This window comes from Xiphophorus maculatus, chromosome 3 (genome assembly GCF_002775205.1).
Source record: "Xiphophorus maculatus strain JP 163 A chromosome 3, X_maculatus-5.0-male, whole genome shotgun sequence".
NCBI classification, from domain to species: domain Eukaryota; kingdom Metazoa; phylum Chordata; class Actinopteri; order Cyprinodontiformes; family Poeciliidae; genus Xiphophorus; species Xiphophorus maculatus.
The window spans coordinates 4624162-4646712 of NC_036445.1; the positions used below are offsets into that span (position 1 = coordinate 4624162).

Consider the following 22551-nt stretch of genomic DNA (forward strand, 5'->3'; position numbering starts at 1 on the left):
ACAAGACTGGGAAAAAAAGTGTTCCATGTGGGTCACCAGTAGATTAAAACATTATGGTGAGCAGTGGAAAACTGAAGCTCTTAATTTGGATCAAAACAGAGATAAAGGGAGAAGAGATGTTCAATGTGATTTTAAAAAAATAGTGCATTCTAAAGTTGTCACAAAACATACAATATGCTGACAAAATGTTGCAAATCTAAAATGTAATTTTATTTAAGAAGATGCAAAATAAAAGTTTAGAAGGAAAAGAAGTGCTGCAGATATGTAATAGCTTGAAAGTAAAATCCTCCTGGCTAATTTGCATTTGGAAGTTGTTGAGTTCTTGTCCTGTAAAATGTAGTCTTTTTGCAACATTTAAATTCATGCAAACAGTAAAGAGGATTACAAAAAACGCCTATTTTGAAGAACTAATAAACTGTTAAAGTTCAGGTCACATTTTAATATCAGATGTTTAAAGACAATCTAATCTAAGGTTTAGTTTCACTTCAATTTAGATTAACTAGAATAAAACATTAAAATAGATTTGTGCAATCGCTGTACACATGTTTTGTGAAAAAATAGTAACTTTGCAATGTAAAATATAATCTAACATGCTGTTTTTTTTGTTCAATTGATTAGTTTTTGGAAGGATTTACAATAATAATTTTATGTATGCTTTTTGCTATGCACAAATCACAAATGTATGTTCTGTTCTTCAGATCTAAGCTAATACCAATGTGTGTAACACTAAGCTGAGGTGGAATTAACTTGGTTCTTCTCAGCTTCAAGTAACTTTGTCAGATGAGCAGAAGCATACAGACTGGATCGTCCTAAGACGTATTAAGGAGAAAATGCGTGGGCACCCTTTTGGATGTGATGATTTCATCAACCTCTAATTGCATCCCAGGAGATAACGGGACACGTCCGTACTGTTCCGTTTGACTTCACCTGCTCATCCACATAGCTGCCTCAAAGTGATTCCACAACATGTCAATTCTCCATGGCCAGCTCCTGCACTGTTTTTGCTTCCCCTGAGCTCATTTGCCTCAAATTCCTTTTCCTTCATCCAAACAATTTTTTGGGAGCTGAGATTGGTCCAATTCAGGCCAGTCTGACATTTCATTACAGCCAAAAGATGAACACATGGTGACCTCAACTCAGTTCCCTGTCCCCGCATAAAGTCATGGCTTCTTTTCCCTCTTTGCGATTAGGTCTTTTATTTTTTTGCAGCCAGCTGTCTTAAGAGCTGTGGCTTCACAATCAACATTTCCATAATGATATCAATCAGAGCCAATCACAGTGCTCCCCTTTGAAGTTGCATACTAATTTAGGCCTTAATGAACCTCATCTTTGTGTGATTTCGTTGCCAGCTCCATGATTGCATTGATCGACTTAACACGCTTTGTAACTCAGTGGGGGATGTTTCTTGATTAGCCTGTCAGACATTCATGGGGAGAGAATGTCCTTCTCTCCTAAGTTGAGACACTGGCTCAAACTGGCAGAGGCTAGCAGTGACTAGGCATAAGGCCAGCGTAGTGAGGTTGGGAAGCGCTTTCTTTTTGTGCCAAACTGTGTTTTGGCATGATGCAAATCGCTCAGAGAATGGACATGCAGTCTGGCAGTTGCTAAAGGTTTTCACTGAGTGAAGGTTCTCTCTCATGTTTCTCCAGATTTCAAACTTTTGATCCCGTCCATCACTCATTTTGTAGCTTTCTCTGAAAACTGGCAGTGATGATATTTGCACTAGCAGAATTGTCACTTCAGCTGCGTGAGAACGGTCTTATATTTATAAGATACATATTGCAACCATAAAGGACTAGGACACGCAATATTCATTAGGCTGTAATGTTAAATGACAGTGTTAAAGTTTGGTCATTATTTTTGATTGAATGCTGTTAGAAACTGCTAATTCACTTAAATGTATTCCAGTGGTGCGATTTTTTTTTCTTTTGTGTTTTGCTAAAAATAATTCCATCAGTCTTTGCTCCCATCTAGGTTCTTCTGTCCTATTATGTCAGAACAATTTCTTTAGTGTAAAGAAAGTCTTTAGAAGAGTTAACCCTCCCACAGTCTTAGTGCGATGCTCAGGAGGAGCACGGAAAATGTCACAGTCAAACAGCGAGGAAGCGGAGGGTATTTTCCTGTCAGACAGTCAGTTTCTGAAACCACACACAAAAAACTTTCTAAAAGCGAAAACAGGAAGCAGGAAAACAGGCTCTCTCTCTCTCTTTTAACCATGCACAGAGTGAAAAACCTGTTGGGTAAAATTGGCGATCAACAAGCTAAGAAGAGGAAAATTATTTTAACTAGTGAAAATATGATGAGCAAAATATGCAGTTTGTAATCTTTGATTTTCAAATAGAAAGTTTTGGCAAAGAATTTGCATAATTTTTTATTTTATTGAGAAAAACAGTCTTTAGAGTTGGAAGACAAATGCACTACAAAATTAAACTTGACCAAAAGTTGTAAAAATTTGTCCCTTGACCACTGATTGTATGGGTGAAGATTTCTAAAAATGTGTACTTCTTTCCAATTAGTAAATGCACCATGTATGTTTATCTCAGTTGAGCTGATAACAGACTTTAGCTTTAGTTATTTCTGAGTGAAGAAGATGGAATGTTCCATGTTAGTATTCTATCAATACCAAACATAGATGCGTATAAAGCTAGGTAAAGGTAAATTCATTGGAAATTCAGACAGGAAAAGGGTGAAAGAGAATAAAACTTTTACAAGATTACAGGAAGGCTGAACTGAGTTCTTCAAGTGGCTTTAGGTCTCTTTAGGAATATACGTAAAAATGTGACATAGGCTAAGGGTTTACATTCTTCAAAATATTTTATTGCAGACCACTGCTTTTTATGCTAGACAAAAAGCACTAGTATAACTTGCTCAATTCTGAGATTATTTCATCTTTGCTTTAGGGTAAATGTTGTTTGGCAGAACACATTTTTCATACATTAGTATGATGTCAACTCTCCTCATAATATCAATAATTAATGTCTGGAAGGCTAGAATAAACATTTTAAATTATGTTCTTGTATATTTTTATAGTTAAAGATAATTCAAAATTGGTTAAAATCTGTGTTTGAAAGGAAAAATCTTATAAGCCCGGAGACAGGAAATTGGCTGTGAATGGCACATCTCTAACTAGATTGCTATTTATTTGCTTCTCCTGAAATTTTATTCTGTTACTTCACATTATACACAGTGTTGTAAAAAACACTGTGCATAATGTTGTTGTTTTTCTCAATTACAAAATGTTATTCTTGAAACCAAGGACTATTTAGAAATATTCAGGACCTCTCATGAAATAGGTTAAAATACAGCAATAAAAAAAACCTAACTACTATTTCAGTAGTTAGGTTTTTTTTATTAGTCTGCACAATCTGTTAAAAAAACTATACTGATGAAGTGTGTAAATGAAGATGAAAGGCCTTTCCCTTACATAATTCATATATATTAAGGAATAAATTTAAGTCTGTTCAGTTTCCATTTTCAGTTAAAATCAAACCTGAATTCAGACATTTAACAGTTTGGTTGCATAAATTATTCCTGCTAATAGGGTTATTTAAGGTGACTGAACCAATGTGTTACTGGTCTGAGAAGTTGCTCTGTGAGGCACAAACAAAGAGAATGGAGAGATGTGATAAACAAAGCCAACACATGATGGTTTGCAGCTGCCAAGCAGGTAGTTGCCCTCATAATGTGACACATCTGGCACCTGAAAGAGGGTCCTGCTGTTTCTCCCTCACACGTACCACCACAGTGACAGCTGTGCTCGTGTCACATGCCGCTGCTTTTTGAAATAAACCGAAGCTCAGCCAGCGACTGGTGTAAAGGAATGAAAAATGTTAGAATTCTCGTGTGGACATTATTGTGGCAGCGGCGGCTGCGTGACTCCCTGAGAGACACCTTGGCTTTGCTTCTGTCACCACTACGGACACAGCATGCCTCTGAAATTAACACAAGCTGACCGGTGGTCTGCTCTCCAAGGCTGCACAGGGACACTGTGGCTTACTCAAGATGGCAGGAAGCGTGACTCGCCCCAGAAAGCCCCTGTTTCCTCACCGAGCTGGGACAGTATGAAATTCCCCTCCTGCATGAAGCCCTGAGCTGACTTTGGCTTGGGAAGAGTCCACATCCACGTCAGGGTGACTTTCACAGAAAAGCTCGTCAGAGTGGGTTGTATTTTAACCTGCAGCACACATCATCAGTCAGGATTTTTTCTGTTGTTACAGAGAACCAAACAATTCCCAATGTTAAGCTGATTGTTTTGCACGCACCAATAACATAGGCTTAAACAGTTGAGTCCAATCCCAGAGCGAAATCACTGATTCATACAAGAGCACAGGCGCTCAGATGTGACAAATCCAGCCGGAGCACACAAAGTCGAACACCCTGAAGAAGAATCTTTTTGCAGCTTGGGGTTGCTGGCTCATCATCTGAGGACCTCCTGATGTGATCAGCAGCTGTGTCTTAGATGAGTGGCGAGCTGATAGCCGCTGGGCGGTGTTCTTCCTCAACACTGACCGTCAAGGTCAGCTGCCCCATCAGGATTTGTCTTTGTGTCCACAAAAAATGAATGCGTTGAGCTGTAGTCACTGTGATGGTTCTCGCACCTGGTGGGCGGTGTGCAAACCGCAGCATGTGTGTGAGAGGTGTTGCTGTCAGAAACCTCACATTTTTCTTGTCACAATATCTTTGAGTTGTAGATTTGAATTTTTTTTTAGAAGGGGACACTGCAGATTCTTTTTCTCTTCCTCAATTATTTTGTTGTTTTTTTCCTGAAATACGTCAAAGCCTCTATCAAAACTAAATATAAAATAGTAAAAGTTAATAGAAATAAACTAAGAAATCAATTAGTTATTAAAATCAAATGGTTTTACTTTTATCTACCAGGCTGAATTGATAGGAAAACTTTTTAGTGTAGAAATGAAAGACTAAATTATCATAGCTTTAATGCCACAATAGGCAGTTGTACATTGTTAAATATTAGGACTCTGAACATGTTAGTTGCTCTGTTTTTGAAGAGGCCAGTTTTATTTGTCATGGAACATGCTAGATGAGAAAATAATTAAAAATGCAAATATGCAGGTATCTCTATTTTAAATGCCTGGAAGATCTTACTCTGTCTTTAGGTTTTAATAAATGTAGAAAGAAACCTTTTTTTTTTTTCCTGAATTGCATTAAAAGAAGCGGTCGTACATTATGTACTCATCAGTACCTGAAGTTAAAACATAGTTATCTCTAAACTTTTATATATGAACAGAGATAAATATTTGACATTTATAGAGACAGACAACAAATTAATTAGACCAGGCAGTTCTCTTCCTCTTCTCTTGCTGTTCCTCTTTATCTTGGCTGTTACTGAACAGTAACATTTAATTAGCATCAAAAGACCAAAAGCCCATGCAATATCTATGAGCTGTGGAATTTATGTCAAGACAGAAATCCCTGAGATGACCCCAGGAGCCCTTCATGTGGAGGGAGGGGTGGTTGTTCTTCGAAATATCAGACACCATTAGTCACCATCTTGTAGGAATATTCAACTCAGTGTCGCCAGCCTAAAGATATACCAGTTGCTTTGATAGGTCACAACTCTGAGCACTCGTCTTGTGATGAAGTGTCAGCAGGATTCATTGTTGTTTATGTTGTCGCTCGTGCCTGTAGCTGGATTTCACCAACTGCTGTGGCTCATATTCTGTTCAGTGTTTTTTGAGTTTGTGTGATACTGTAGAAATGAATCCTGTCTAGACGAGCTGGATCTGTGCAGGAAACTTTTTTTGGAAAGGGAGTTGCAATCAGCCCAATCTCAGGATGGGAAATCCTAAATTCAGGATGCCCTCAAGCGAGGCTGTCCTGTGGTGTTATTTCTGTTAGTGCACACGTCACTTCAGTGTCTTTGTTTTTAGGACTGCTTGTCACTTTGGCTTTTCTGCTGCAGTCAGTGTGAATTATTCAGGCAGCTCAGGATATCAGAGTTTTGCAGACTGAAGTGTGTAATATTCAGCAGCTTTGCCTTGAATTAACATTTTTCCTGATACATGACCTTCGTTTCAACTCAGAATACAGCCCGACTGTATTTATCTGTTTTTCTCACTCATTGCCTGAATCCTGCACCTGGGTCTTTAAACTGAAGCCAAACAAATCTGTTTGGCTTCCTGAACATCGTTTCCTCTTTAAATTGATGAAGCATGTCCAACCCAAAGTAGCAGTCTCTCTTTACCGACGAGCTCTGTCTTTAAACTCCAGTCAGGAGTTGGGTTGATGTGCGGCTGCCAGCACACAGACAGAAGACTGACAACAGGATGGATGCTGCCCCCCCACAGAGAGAAAATGAGCGGAATCACAGCGCTTTCCACCCAGATGAAACCAAAGACAGATGGAGCTACTGAACAGTGCAGCACAGCCCCCGCCAAAACCATGGCAACAGTGAGGCTACAGGAAGCCTGCCAGGCCAATCGCAGTGAGGAGCGCAGTGCTATCTAAGTAGGTCCCCGAGGCAGGCTCTTTAATGGTGGCCTAATGGAAAGAGGTTGGTGCTGGAAGAATATGCAGATCCGTCGTAACAATAGTGAAACACCGAGAGCAATTCACCACCATGTTTTTATCCCAGAGCAATGCATGTATATATCTATATTTTTCTTATCAGCATGTTGAATCTCAGGCAAAAATGGCACCCCATCATCAAAGCCTGTTAAACAGAAACAAACCAAAGCCTGAAAGCAGATCTACAGCTGATACTTTTACAGAGTACATGCTGTGTAGAAGGACTTCATTTAAGATGCACAGATTACATTCTGGTCCCGATTGTAAGCTCCGACCTTATAATTCCTATTGTAGCCAATAAGAAGTTGCTGTTAGTATGCAAAATGCATTTGTTCACATTTTTGAAGCAATTGCAAAATGTAATTTAAAGCATTCTAAGTAATATTGCACAATTTCTTGAAAACAAAATTAGGTTTCGTAGGTTTATTTTTTTCACTGCAGTTATATCCTGAATGCACTGTTAACCACAAATCCAAAACTGCGTGTGACCTAATAAACCTGGAATTATTATTCCTCTGATTTGATTTGATTTTTCTTTTTTACCAGAGGACAACTATTTGTTATTTGAGGCATTCATGGATCGATTTGAAGTTGTCGTGCAATCTGACAACACTATGAGTAACTTCAGGGTGTCCATTTTCTATTGAAAAGATTTCTTTTGAAGGGATCGACTGCAGTAATAGAAGGTAGCTATACAATGCAATTTGCTTGTAATTACATTTTTTTAGATGAAGTGGGAATAAGAGACGTTGCTGAAATTTGCAGTTCCAAAAATTGGCGTGAGTAAGCAGAAAATGGAGCAACAGTCACATCTGCTATGTTTTTTGTCTTTCATTTCATACATCGATTTGATGTTCCCAGCGTCTGTGCAAAATTGTGAGTCTGTTACATGCAGCGCAAAGTGCAAGATCACTGTCCAGGTGGGGTCATTTTGAAAAACATCCAATATCTGATATACTGTAGATGCATTTCAGTGTAAAGATAAAATTGTATAAGATGAAATTACTGTCTTTTTCATGCTTCAAAACATAAAATTGCACCAGATAAACAATTAACTGCATTGTATTTCAAAAGCTCTCTATGTAAAAATTATTTTGATAGAGTTTACATTAGAGCATAATTTGAGCAATCTGAGGTTGAAATTAGCTTGTCAATGTGTATTTTTTCACCTAGTTGCAAGTTATAGGTCTGTTGACATAGGGAAAACCTCTAAGAATACATTAATGGATTAAAATGAGATATAAATGTCTTTTTAGCTTTATTTCTGAACATCTAAATGATCTTACAAAACCTTTAGAACTGCTGCTCATATGAAATTTGTTATGTGTCTCTGCTCATCAATAGACTCTTACTACTGGAGATTTGTTGCTCTAAAATGGTTGAGCGTCTTCCAGTATGTGTTTAAATGGACTGAAAGGGATATCTTCCCTTGTTTCTAGACATTTCACTTCCAGTCTGTAGTTCAGTTGTCCTGGATAGTTGAGAATCTAAAGTAATACATGCTGGAGCATATTTATACTCTGTAGATGTGACGTTAGTTGCAGGATACTCAAATGCATTTTACTTTTCTTTGCACAAGTTGCAACATCTTATATGTGAAAGATCATCAGTGTAGTGAAATTACAATGCTTAACAGGACAAGCTTTCTCTGTTAGAAACTTTACTTTCGACCGTATCCTCATCGGGTGAAGAGGTATGTGATTTACTGTGTAAGGCCAAGCACAATGTCATTATGCTATCCAAAGAAGAATGAGAACAATCTATCTTTTTAAATTAAATGTGTGCAGCCGAAAAACCATCTGTCGTTCTATTAAATTCAAGGTCCACTTGAATTTAATAGAACCTCCTCAGGGTTTACTGTGTAGCTCAAAACAACCTCTGTGCGAACCTGTTCTTTCAAGCGGGGTGCTTTGTATTCTGACCCATCTGCTCTGGTGACAGTGGAAAAAGCACAGCTGAACAAGGTTTCTGATTGTTGCTGTAAGTGAAATTTTAAAGACATTTATGATTGAAATACAAGACTTACTGGCTTACATTTAAATAACTGAATAGTTAAAATTTTACTTGATAAAAACCTAATGTTTTCAACTGAAGTTAGTGTGTTTTTGAATGTGGCATGTGGAGTCAGTGCTCCTATGTCTTTTTTTTATATCACTATGACAAGTGTCTAGATTTAATTCAGTCAAACATAATGTTTTAGGAATTAACTATTTAAGATCCAACCATGTCATCTGCATTACATTTGAGTGAAGACATTGACATAGATTACTCCAATCCTTCAATTTTTTTTTAGATACTTAGAAGCACCTGTCATGTTGTGACCCATTTACCTTTCACATGTTCCAGGTGTGATCGACCTTATGGTCACAAACTGATACATTCTCCCCCAACGATTTTCTGCTAGATAGCAGAATTTATGGTTTCATCAATTACTACAAGTTGTACAGATCCTGAAGCAGTACTGTACCACCACCATGTATGACTGTTAGTATAATGTTCTTTCTAATGTGTTTTAAGTCAGATGTAAAAGGATGCACAACATTTGAACTACAAATACAAAATGATTTCACTTTTGTCTCACCACTCTGAATGAGTTTTGTTTCCAACAGGCCCAATCTTGAATCAAGAGGTTTTCTGGCAAATGTTCTACAGGCCTTTGTGTTTTCTGTGGTCAGCAGTGGTTTGGAACTATTGAAGCTGTGGCAAGTAAGCTCTGCTGTGCTTTAGATGTTGATCTTGGTTCCTTTGTGACTCTCTTAATGAACCATCATTGCAGTGTTGGAAGTGATTCTGGTAAGCCCACCACTCCGAGGAAGGTTCACCTCTGTTACACTTGCAGATAATGGCTGTCACTATAGTTACCTTAACACACAAAGCCTTGAAAATGCTGATTTGTAACTCACTTTTGAGATCTGTTAGTCTATAATATGTTCACAGGTTCTGTTTTTGATTTTTGTGATTCTCAAGTTCATGCAGTAATCAAATATTGGTGTGGTTATTGAAATTGCTCTAAAATATTGTGGTTAATATTTTCTATGATTTATGGAGGCCAATACAATTTTCAGATTGGACCACGTTGGTTTGGATAGTCTTTTTTTTTTTACCTTAAATCTCTGAAATGAAAAGCAGTTTTTTTATTTACTTTTCATAAATAAAAAATAAAAATTATTTTTAAGTTATTTTTCATGTTATTTTAAAATGTGCTGGTTGATCTGAAACATGTATGTGTTATAAGAAACAGTCCCCCCCATGAAAATCTGTAAGTAAGCGAGTACATATTTCTTTCTATTGGCTTTCAAACTTGCGAATAGTTTAATGTTCAAATGAGCTATCAGTTTCACTTTCTTCTTTTTTTGGATCTCGAAAAGCTGAGTTTCATAAGTGCCTTATTCAGTTTTATTGGAGGATGAATTATATTCAGTTGAGCTGAGTTGAATTGAAAACATGTACTGTTCACAGCATGTATATTATGTGAAGCTGAATTGCCTTTTTCTTTAAACTCTGTGGTGCCTATGTTGATAATTTAAGCTTTTATTCCTTCACTGTAAGGATTTTTGCTTCCACAAAACTTTTGTCATTAGAGTTAAATCTTCCCTTGAGTGAGGCGTGAAGTTATATTCAGCGTCTGTATGACTGTCCCTGCCTTCTTATTTGTGGTCTGCTGCGACAAGATAATAACTTTCTGCTGTCTCCAATGAAAGATTCATGCCACAAACATTAACCTTGGGATGAGTGTTATGTGGCATCTTAATTTACAGCACACCTTCTGGCATATATCCTTCTCTCTCAGTCCTCAGCATGCACACTCGCAATGGCTCCCCCCATGCATACCATCACAGTGTCCATATTCTTCACATTGCAGAGTCTTTGATGCTTTGAAGTCTGGTTCTGCTGTCAGGAGCTCCTCTCCTCCCCTTCCTCTTTCGCTCGACAGACAACAAGCTGATATCACCAACTGAAGCGGAGATCTACGCCAGGCCACACAGATAACCCAAATCTAATCTTTCTCATCTTGCCTCGCCTCGTCTCATCCTCGGGATTCAGGCACAAACCTCACCCGCCCTCCTTCCTCCGCCTTCATCTCTCCCACTGAGACTGAATTTTATCCCTCACACTTTATCCTCACCCTCTCTTTGCACTCCGTTCCTCCAATCTCATTACAACTCTTGTCTGCTGGGGCTTTTCTCACTGATTAACTTCATCTCTTTTCATAATAAGCAACAGTTATTTTCAAGATGTTTGTGGTCCAGCATTAGAAACTGTCCTGGAGGGAATAATTTCAAAGAAAAAGCTGGATTTTTTTATGATCGCATTACTCAATATTTTTTACTGATTCCAATTAACTAAATTTGTAGTATCTTAACCAGTGGGATGATTGAACTAGTAGGCCCATCCATCCACAGGTAGCATCAGGAGATGCGCTGCTAGCTGGGAAGCAGGTCTTTGGTTCTTGAATTCTCTGGAAGGCCCACTGCGGTTCAACAAAAAGTTACTTTCCTCTTAAACTTTGTTTGCAGCTTTCACACCATTAACAGATCTGAGTTGTCCCACTCATCCCTGTACATTTGTAATTGCAAACATTTATTCTCATCTTACAGATTCTCTGCCAACAGGTCCAAACTGACTTTTATTGGATTATCCAATTACCACTATGTTTTCATTAAAATGTGGACAGGATATTGATTTGTTTGTGACATTGTGGAAATGTAAGTCACCCTCTTGTCTTGAAAAAATCTTGTCCTGTTTTGATGATGTTGTAAATATAGTGGTAGATTGTGTATTATGGGGGTTGAGAAAACCCTAGCTTGAACCCACCTCTAGGTTTTTTGGAAACAATCACTCCCTTCATATTACCACATTTCATATTTCATTTAGCTTTCCTCTGGTACTACTATTTTATACCAAGTTTCTCTTTTATCTTGCATCTCTTTGTCTGGGGCTGAATAATTTTAATGTTCTTAATCATGGTTTTTGTAATGATATGCATCACTTAGCCTCCAGTATCTTTAGGTACAGATTTACTGGAGATATTAATTGCTACCTCAGATTACTAGCAGTTTCTCTGGGTGTGTTGTTATTTGATGCCTAGAGACGAAGGCAACTGTTTGGTCCTGTGAGCGTCTGAGTGGGGCAATAGGTGCCCATTGTCCTCCTACACCAGGCCTCAGAGACTTTGTCAGGGCCCTAATGAGAAGTGGATGTGACATGCTCTCCGAACAGCGCTCCTCTCTGCTTCCCCTCAGCACCCACCGCTTCCTTTGCCTTTCCGCAGTAATGACAGCAGAAAGGTTGTGGCACTGGGAAAATTGTAGGCTGTATTATTGATGGGCCACAGAGTACGTCTGGTCAGTTGCTACACGGAAGACTGATCATGTATGACATCCTTAGGTACGTAAACAGAGTGTTGCTATGAGACTGGGAAATCTAATTTATTTGGTGTGACACAGCAGCAGCAGCTGATCAGGTCCAGTGTGCCATTCTTATAATCATCTCTGTGAGTGTAAAGACAGAGACTCTGATTCTTTTCAGAGACAGGTTGTTCAAGGATTTAACTTGTTCAATTTTCTTTTTATTTGACAAATACACAAAGAAAAATGCCATCCCACTGAGTTGTCTATTCACTCATGCAGATGTGCTATTGCACACAGCAATCGGAGGCACACAAACAGAGATATACAGTGCCACTTGGTGGCTGCCGTGTGGCGAATAAAGATTGTCTTGTAGCCAGAACAATCCTATAGTGGCTGAACTAATATTCCCTAAACTTTTTCTTGTTTTTTCATGTTACATCTAGAGTTGCATGATTTTAGGAAAACCTGTAATTTTAACATTATTTCTCAAAAGTGTGATACCATTATGATTATTCCATTATTTTCAAGATCCTTTGTGTGTAATCATTCTGACAACCCCATTATTTTTTGTTGAGCTTTAGCATCTTGGCCAGTAAAAACACACTTTTGTGGCGGGCTTTAGCAGCATTTGGTACCAGAAACTGTCCAAATACAATATCAATATTCTGAGTTTAATTATAAGGTTCTGAAAATTTTACATCCCATCAAAGATTGGATCTGAGCAACCTTTTTGCGATCGGTGTTATGCAAACACTGATATTGCAGTAGTGATTATGAGTCACTATTTTGTGCAGCTCTAGTTACAACCACAAACTTCAAAGTATTTTATTTGGATTTTTTTAGTCATAGACCCACGCAAAGTAGAGCTTAACAGTCGAGGGAGTGCTAACTGCATGTTTTTCACATTTTTACAAAGGACATAAAAGTGAAATGTGGCCAGTTCCAGACTTATTAATTTATTTACAGAGCACAGTATAAGCTGAGGTGAAAGGCTGTGACAGTGTATGCAAAACAAAAATAACAGCAGTTGCTGTAATGCAGAGACGGAGCAGTTGGAAAGCTGAAAACATTTGTATAAGCCCAGTTTAGTGGGTCACAAGGAGGGGTAGGCAGTATGTGGGTGGCTCATGTGTTTGAACGAAGAGCTTTTAAGCTGATGTACATTACTTAACAATATAGCTGTGATGTGAACTAATTTAGAGCTGCTCCCTTTCAGTAGGAGCTTAATTGAGCACCCGCCACTTGTTTGTTTGCCAATTTGGGCTTTGGTGGGCTCTTCAGTTTTACAGCTGGGTTTGCTTCCTGAGAAGCTCTAATGTCTAATTTATTGGATCTGTTTTAGCATCACTTTCAGGCAATGCTATGCTGCATAATTTATGCAGGGAACTTTTCGTTTCTGTCATCAAGGACGAACATCGGATTCGAAACTGCGTGTTGCAAGTTAGCAGAAATCATCTAGCAGATTGAGATGTAATACTTGCATAGATACAGAAACTTAAAAGTGAGATGTTAAATTAAGTGACCTCGTTTTGTTAAAGAATTACAAGCTTTTTTATGAATACTGTATGTATCACAAGCATTCATAAGGAGAATAATAGTTTTATTGTGTAAATTTTCAGAGTTTAGTTGAGTGATGGTGCTGTGACCTGTGGAAGCCTTCAACTTCTCAGTCAGCTCAAACCAGCAGCTTGTGAAATGAAGAAAGAAATCAATGCGCCACAAAGGGTCTCCACCTGCCAGACATGTCAGATCCTGCTGAAAGGGGAGATATATTGGACAAGTCAACTGAAGCGAAGACGTGTAATATTCCTTTCAATCAGTGACATCTGCAACGTGTGTCTGAGACACCTGTAAAGTATTTGTTTCATTTCCAGTGTTCCTGTGTCTGCCCATGAGGCTTATGAAGAGTCAGGAAAACACCCTAATAATGATTGGTGTTACCAAGAGGGGGAAAAAAACAAACCTGCTTGCAAACAATCAACTTTTTGATCCATTCACCTTGCAAATTACTGTCTCATTATTACCTCAGCATAATTGGCACTTAAATATCCCTTAGCATGAGGCAGTTCTTTAGTCAAGTTTTAGCATATTGTTGGGTGTGAGCACAAACTTGATCTAAAATAAAACACATCATACATGTAGATTGCTTCTCCTTCCTTGTCTGTACACTGTTTCAACTTGTTCTACATGAGTAATTAGTCTGTGGTTAAATTTGGCTTAAACACCCTTCTGGAAGTGAATTATAGGCATTTTACAACCATGTCATACTCAAAGTCACTTAAAACTTCTCTCCTCCCTATTCTGACAATTCATTTTAACTTAAGGAAGTTATCTTCAAGCCTAGACACCAAAATGCGTAGAGCTGCTGAAAAGAAGCTAACTAATTCACTAACTTAAAAAAAGAATCTATTGAACAAGAGTATCTAAGAAAATAAAACCAAATACTGAAGTTGTTAGATTTAAAAATGTTCAAGAAGAATTGTCTCACTTATGTGACATAGAATAAGTAATTATATGTCTCATGATGTATTTGTTAAATGAGAATTGCTTGGGAATTAAAATGAATTTATGAAAAAAAGTTTTACAATTTCTTCTTGGCATGTATCACTGATTACGCCATCTGTTGCGGAAACATTGCGGTCCAACCTACACCTAAACGTAAACACTGTAATAATGACCAAGATAATTTAGATTAAAGATTAAAATTGTTTGATAAATTACAACTCTTTTACCCTGCTGTTCCACATGTAGTCTATGTCATCATAAGGTTTGTGTCACTTTGTTATGGAGGTGCCTCTGTTAATTTCCAAGTTTGTGTGCTTAATTTAGACAATATAGTTTGAACAGGTCCAATAACTTTCTTCTGACATGCAGACCAAGGGGAATTGATGAGAAAACATTGCTTCTGTGGCAGAATACACAATTCATTCATGACACCAGATGTTTGTTTTTTTTTGTTTTTTTTTGTTTTTTTTTTACATTTTGTTGCTTGCAGACCTCTGGAACCTGATATGACTTCAGAGCACATCTTGCACAGGAGACACTGGTAGCTTTAAAACACCTGCTTTTATTAAGATATTATGCATGCTCTCTGCATGAGTTGTGCTGTCAGAAATAAAGGATAGAATCAAGGAGACCTCATGCAGTCCTCTGAAACTGTGATGAAATATGTCTTCAAACTGTAGGCAGGCTTTCCATTGTTGCTTACCAGCCATTTTCTCATCAGGTTTTCAGCTAGATTCATGTGTTACAGCTTTAATGTGGGTAAAGTGGAGGTGATGCCAGCTATTAAAGAGACGGAGCTTTGTTCCCTCATTAAAAGCTCCCATTTTTTTTAGAAAGAAACTGTCTTACTGTGAATGATGGAATCAAGTCGCCTAAAAAGCTCTCCTACATTTTCTAAAAACCATCAGCGGCCAGTCACGCAGTTTTTCAATTTTATTGCCACATTTCAGTTTCTCTGTGCTTGTCACCTCTCTACTAAGAATTGAAAATGTGTCCTAAATATAAAATAGAGGAAAAACAGCTGAATTGACTTGCTGGTATGAGCTAAACATCAGGCTAAAAAAGAGGAATTGGTAGTTTTATGACTAAGATGCTAATTCTGGATAATAAATGGTTGCATAGTTTTTCATTTTATATCAGGGATTTAGAAATTGTACATTTCTAACAACTACTCAAGGGATCACTCAATTACTTTAAAATTTTCATAAACACCTTCATGTGTGAATAGATGTCATTATTTTTCCTAAATAGACATTTTTTCTAGTTTAAGTTAATATGGTGATATATTTGTTCCCAGCAACATTTGCCCTAACTAATCTAACAGTTCTATAAGCTTTTTATCTAATATATATTTCTTTAAAAGTTATTTCTGGCTCACTTTTGTTTCAAAAATAGGTTTTTATTTGTGACTCCCAGCTGTCTTTCCAAGAGTTTAGCATATCCAGAATATCATTATTTTCCATTTCTGTTCATCATATAGCAGAGTTTTATTATCAATGTTTTGTTTTTAGTCACTTGAAGATAACTTTTTTTCCCAAGTCAACTAAATGGTATGTTAGTTGGCATTTTTTAACTGTCCCTATACTGATATTATTGTTTTGATAGATGAGCCATTGCTTTATTCACTTGCGTCTGGATTACATCAAAAACTGGTAATAAATCTCATCTCACTTTAAGAAATATTAAATTCTTTGACAAATAATTTATACAGAATGTCTTTTAGTGTTAAAGTAGAAAATGTCACCTTAATGTTAAATGTCTATTTTACAATAAAGAGATCAAGGACAAATCAAGGTCTTATAACAAATTGTCAGTTTGTTATAAGACAAACTGACAATTAACCTAACATTGACAACAATTGTACTTTTAGTACAACAGGTCAAATCCAATTATTGCCATAAGCTATCGGCAGTATGCTTTCAACAAAAAACCATGCTTTCACTTAATTTTAACTTTTAATGCCAATTAGGTATTTATTTATGTAAGTGGGGCATGATTAGAAATGTCTGGCTATTTTTATACACTACTAAGACCTATGGTGAATAAGAAATTGATGTTCTAGTTTCATAATCAAATCAAATCTATAGTTGTATTGCAAAGAGTGGAGAACAGAGCCAGCTTTCTAGAACAGAACATTTTTGCTCTGTTCAATATAAATTTAGATTTTCAGTAAAAGCCAGTTCTAGCTGAGACTTTTCCATTCATATTTGACACCTAGAAGCTTTTATATTTAAAGCAATCTAAGGACTTCTATCTCCATCAAGTCAAACAATCCTGTGTTCTATCTGTGTAAAATACAAACAGGTTGGGGTTTATAAGACGGCCTGGGTCCATTTTCTGAGGCCTGAAGAGGTTTTACTGGTGAATAGAAGTGTCAGAAAAAGTAAAGCTTCACTTCTGTGGACTCTGATGATGTTTGTTGTGGGAGAGATGACATGCATACCCGATGAGTGCTTTTGGCAGTTAGGATCTGATAGAAGAGCCATTTGTGTCAAGCCCCCATCCACAAACCTACTGTGAATTTAAACTAAAAGAAAAGAAAGCGACCCGTCGGCTGTCTGATTCGATCAATGTTGCTCTTTAGAGAGGTTCTTCATTCTTCTATCAGACAGTGGGAGAATGCTAAAAATAAAAATATCCATCCCAGGAATGTATAAATAGTCTAGCTTTCCTGAATGGACAAGTAGGAGGTGCAAACACATAAAATGCATTTGGAGTGCTATCTCAATAATGAAGCCCATGTGTTGGAGGAAGATCACTGTGGCTAAGGAGGCCACCAGCTTGTCTGAGAGACTGATTTATGGACACACCGTTTCATTTAGCATGTGTGCTGCATACAGTAAATCACAGAGCAGATAGCAGCTGAAGGGGCTTTGTTATAATCAATCAACTAATTTATAAACCAGCTAACAAGAATAAATGAGTGTAAGGTAATTGGCAGCCTTTCCTTTATGCCTGTCTGTTGCTTAATGTAGCAGAGGCAGTTTATTTAAATGTAAATGATTGCCAGAACAAAACTACATTACAGCGATGAAGTTCATGATAAGCATACAACCTACTAATATGTGTGTTGGTGAAGCAGCAGGCGGCAGTGGTGGTGAAAAGGACAAATAAAGAGGAATGAGGCTGGGTGGTGGGTCATTAATGTTCACTTTGATGGAACAGAGGACCAGCAACAAAGCCTTAGTTGTACACATCAAGACAGTAAATGCTCTCTGTTTCTCTGTATAGGCTGTAGAGGGGCACCTAAATAAATCAAGGCTCAAACTTTTAAACTTATTTTTAAAAAATGGTCACAAGTAAGAATTTTTTCAGTAACTTACCTGCAAACATTTCTTGATGTTTGGTTCAAAATAATTTCTCAGTAATCTTATTTTTTGTTACCTAGAAATTAGTTTTTTATATATAAAAAATGTCATGGTCTAAGCTGCAAAATATTTCAACAAAGAAGTAGGTAAATAGCAAGTATTTACCACCAGCTTTTTATCCTTGATAGGCTTTTTCTGTTTGGCAAACACTAAAGCCCATTTTTAGGAGTGCCAAAGTTTATAATATTATGTTTGAGCTCCTTGAGATGTTTGAGTCTATTGAGAGAGCTTGTTCAGTATGGTCCCCTGTGTTTAGAGCTGTGTAAACACCTGTGACGGTGTCTGTATGACTATTATTTTAATCACTTTATGAAAAGTAAAAAAAATACCCCATGCAGCTTGAAAAAACAGTCTACTCATTACTTTCCATGCATGAATCGGAATACATTTATTCTAATGTAATTCAAGACTGTTTATTTCTGTGTCTGAAAGCAGCAGTATATGACTATCTAGTAGCAAGGTTGAGTGTTTCAAAATCTTAAGGAAAGGTTTTAAGGAACACAGTAATTGAAAGCCTTATGTTTGCTACAAGATAGAATAAACAGATCTCCCTAAGTGTTTTTGCCCACCAATTCCATTCATGTTAAACTGGTGCTAGTATGTGTTAAGTTGCAGTTCTTTGTTTTTTAAACACCCAGAAATACAGATTCTGGCAACACAAACCGGTCTCTGTCTTAAATGTTTGTCTGAAACATTTACATGATACAGGATCCTCTCTGCTTCAGTCTGTTTCACTCTGGATGTTGCCTTTATGCATTTGCATTGTGGGGAAACTAGGCACAAACTGAAGCAGAGAGGATCCTGTATCAACATCTTGCTCCTGTCCCAATATTAAAAGATGTGAATTTTAGCATCAAAACTTTAACCCACGATTATTAGATGTTTCGATTAGCTCGAGTCATTGCAAAACCTATTGAAAGTTGGAGTTGCAACAAAATTTAAAGGAATTTTTCAGAGGCAGATTTTATATCTTCTGACTTTTAAAGTGAGAGGTACAGTAAACTTTTCTTTATGCTCTGTAATTGAACATATCACTTTTAGCAGAGTATGTTTCTGTAATCCACATATCTTTGGTGTAAATCCTCAAAATGGCTGTGATGTCACACTCTCAGCCACCCAATGTACTTTAAAAATATGTGCTTCATATAATTCAATAAATGTTTTCACCAAGATTAACCTCGTATTTTGATGTAAGCACCAACAACTAAAGCAGTAATCAATAATTGACTGGGTGTTAAAGTTACTTGCAAAACAAAAAATATCAATTACTTCTAACGTTATTTAAATTTAAGGGAGAATATCTTAAATATCGACTAATATACAGCAGTTAAATCTCGGAGTTGTGCATGCTTTACAGATATGCAAGAGCTGCACCTCTGAGTATTTTGGATATATTTAAAAAAAAAAGTGGCAGAATTATTTTTATTTGTTGTATCTGGGTTTAACCAGAACCTCCTTCGAATATTCTGAAGAGCCACTTCTCACCGCTGCAATCCATTAGGAGATGTCTGCAGATCCATGATTACAAAGTGTATCACCATAATTTGATTGGCTGATTGTATTTATTTTGAAAAACTAAATGGGGCTTAAATTGTAGCACACAGAATCAATTGTAACTCTAATGTAGCATTATATGCTCTCCTCACAACCCTGAACACTTCTGCCACAAAGAATAATATTACAGCGGAATCCATTAGCTCCTATAGTGTTGCAGTATTAGATATTCACTCAAGCTAACAGAGTCCCATCAAAATCACCGCAGAATACAAACTGCACACAGCAAAGACTACTTGTACCATAACAACAATCCTTATACTGAAGGTCAGTGGTTTCCTCCCATCTGGCTGCAATTTATTTTTTTCAATTTTCTCTTATTCTTCTTCAGTTTTTCTGCTGAGTCACAGCTCGACATTTTTGTTGCATTCTTCATGTCTTCACTTTGTTTTCCCCTCTCACACAGCGTACATGGCTCTTCTCACTCACTTCCTCTTTGGGGGTTTTTTCTGTCTCGTGACTTTTTTCTCTTTTCACCTCAGCTGTCTTTGAAACTCTTCAGACATCTCATTCTTTGTCAAGATTTCAATATATTGCTCTTCTTATCATCATTCCCACTAGCAAAATGAGATTTGGTGACTGACAACCCAGTGTATTAATGATCTGACAAACATTGCTTCAACCTTAGTCTTAGTATCAGTAGAGATTAGGAAGACGACTACTACAAATGACGTTCATTCGGTTACTCCTCACTGTGTTCTGTTGCGTCAGGCTTTAAATAATTAGCTTTAAAGGTAAAACTGAAGGGAGATCTTCTCACAGCTTTTGATTCTCACTCTGTCAACATTAATCTTCATTCTTTAAGAACCATATTGATATTTTTTTTTATGAGAACATAAAACATATGCAACTTGTAAATGTGCAGGTCGGCTCACCAAGGTGATTTTCTTTGTGTTTTCCTTTTAGTTTTTCAGAAATAAAGCGGTGGAGCTGGGAGAAAAGCTGCTTCCTGCCTTTAATACGCCAACAGGGATCCCCAGAGGAGTCATCAACCTAGGAAGGTGAGTTTCAGCATCCGTCTTCACCTCCTACTGTCCTTCATCTTCAACAAGCTACTAGGAAAATTAGCATCAGTCAGGACCTGAGTCTATTTATGAAAAATGTAGTTAATAGAGAAAGACAAGTTTTGATACAAATGAAAAAACACATTTTAAGTTCTATAGGTGAACCACAGCTTAAAGTTTTTATTTCTGGTAATTTTTGATGATCGTGTCTTTTAGGAGGGTAGAAAAGCCAAAAATTGTACTCAAGTGCAGAACTACTTCAGCAATTGCATACATAAATAAAATAAGGAAAAAGTGATCCTAAAAAGTGTTGATTAAAAAGGTATCTGGTAAAAATGCTCCCTAAGTACCAAGTACTGAATTAATTAGGTAATGTGATGCAACCATACAGACAAAATATGAAATCATGTGCATATTCTGATACTTGAAGCAATGGAATAAAAAATACAGTAAAAATACATCACATCATTCCAAAAATAATAAAAAAGCATAGCAGCTGATGTGTATGTTAGAACAGTGAAAATAACTTGTAGTGATGATGCCTAATATTTAATGTATATTCACCAAACCACTGGTTGGCAGAACATTTCCAACAGATAGAAGATTACATTGGAAAATTTTCTTTGTGTATAAAACCAGAAGTCCCACCAAATACAGATATGTCTGCTTTAGAGAAGTAATTAAAGGTGAATGAGTAGCTAGAATTGTACTCAAGCAAGAATATGGTTACTTGATAATATCTTTCATGTAGAATAAGCATCGTGTAGTAAAACTTCACCTGGAAGTATTTTTTTTACTCAAGTTAATACTAGCTACTAAGTAAATGCAATTAGTTAATACCCAGCTCCACTTACAGCTAATGATCAACTAAAATTCAGCTTCCCAGAAAATTTTAATATTACATAGGACCAATAAATTATGTTCACTCACTTGACTCGTTTGTATGAATTACTGCATCAATGTGGCGTGGCATGGCGATAATCCCTCACTGGCTCCACTGAGGTGTTGAAGTACAGTTTTAATAGGGGGCTTTATCTTGTCTACATTATTGGGTCTGTCTGTAATATTTCCTTTGACGATACTTAATAGATTAATTATGGGCACTAACACACCAGCATATGACCGGTTTCCTCAAATTATCACCAACTGTGGAAGCTTCATATTTGCCCTCAAGTAACTTTGGTTCCGTTTCTCTTTCTCCAGACTCTGGGATCTTAATTTCTAAATTAAAAGTAAAATTAACTGTTGGCCTTTAAACCACTAAGCAAAATTATTATCCCTTTAGCCCAAGAAGGATGCTTTTGAAATTATCACTGGTTTAGGAGTGTCTTAACACATGGAGTACAACAACCACTGACCATGTTCTGGAAATATCTTAGTGCAGTAGCTCTTGAAAGCACCGACTCCACCTGCACTCCGAGCCTCAGGAAAATTTACCAAACTCTTGATCGGATATTGATATTGTCTTCTAGACTTTTTTCTTCACATTACACATTCACATTGCACATTACTTTCCCTTATAATGCTTTTATTCATCATTGTGAGCAGACAGATTCTCTAGGAAGTGATTTATCTTATTTGTGGCTGTCTATAGCATACAGTCATGCAATAAAAGTAACTTGTTTTGAGCTTGTGTAATATTTTTACTTTCATTATATGTAAGCCATTGTCATCAAGATTAATGGAAGTAAACATCTGGAATGTATCAATGTGTGTAATAAGTCTTTATTACACTATTACTTATTCATTGAGATGCACTTGAAGACGGTTTGCTTCATTAAGTGTCAGAAAGGAAAAACATATCAATTCTAATCTGCATAATGGTGACAGTATTTTATATTCGCATCAATCTTAAAAAATGCACAAAGACTTCACTGCAGACTGAGTTTAATAACAGATGACAGCTGGTTGACAATTATTATGTTTATATGTTCTTTGGTTGATTCTTTGAATTATATTAGCATGTTTTTAGGGCTGCTATTGATTTTTATTTTTTTCCAAATCATTGCTTTTCTAATCTCAACCTTTATTAACACAGTGTTATTAATGCCACGGCCACGCAGTTCAAGCTGTTTACTTTGCATCTTTTTCTGTGTAAGTTTAGGATGTTTTCTACCACAATGAAGATGTTGCTATTTTCACAGTAAAACTGAAATCAGATAAAGAAGAAACTTATAAGAAAGAAAATTTATAAAGCAGCAAGGGCTGATACTAACACTTTTTTGCTATGAAATCAAATTA

At 36.8% G+C, this 22551-nt stretch overlaps 1 protein-coding gene across 2 annotated transcripts in view; it reads left to right on the forward strand.

Annotated features, from left to right (window-relative positions):
- Positions 1–22551, forward strand: part of LOC102229946 (mannosyl-oligosaccharide 1,2-alpha-mannosidase IA-like) — a 204663-nt gene that overhangs the window by 164731 nt on the left and 17381 nt on the right. For both annotated transcript variants that reach the window (XM_023331092.1, XM_023331093.1), the window contains exon 5: positions 20213–20307. In XM_023331092.1, coding sequence (XP_023186860.1) covers positions 20213–20307 — 95 coding nt within the window. The remainder of the gene's footprint in view (positions 1–20212; positions 20308–22551) is intronic.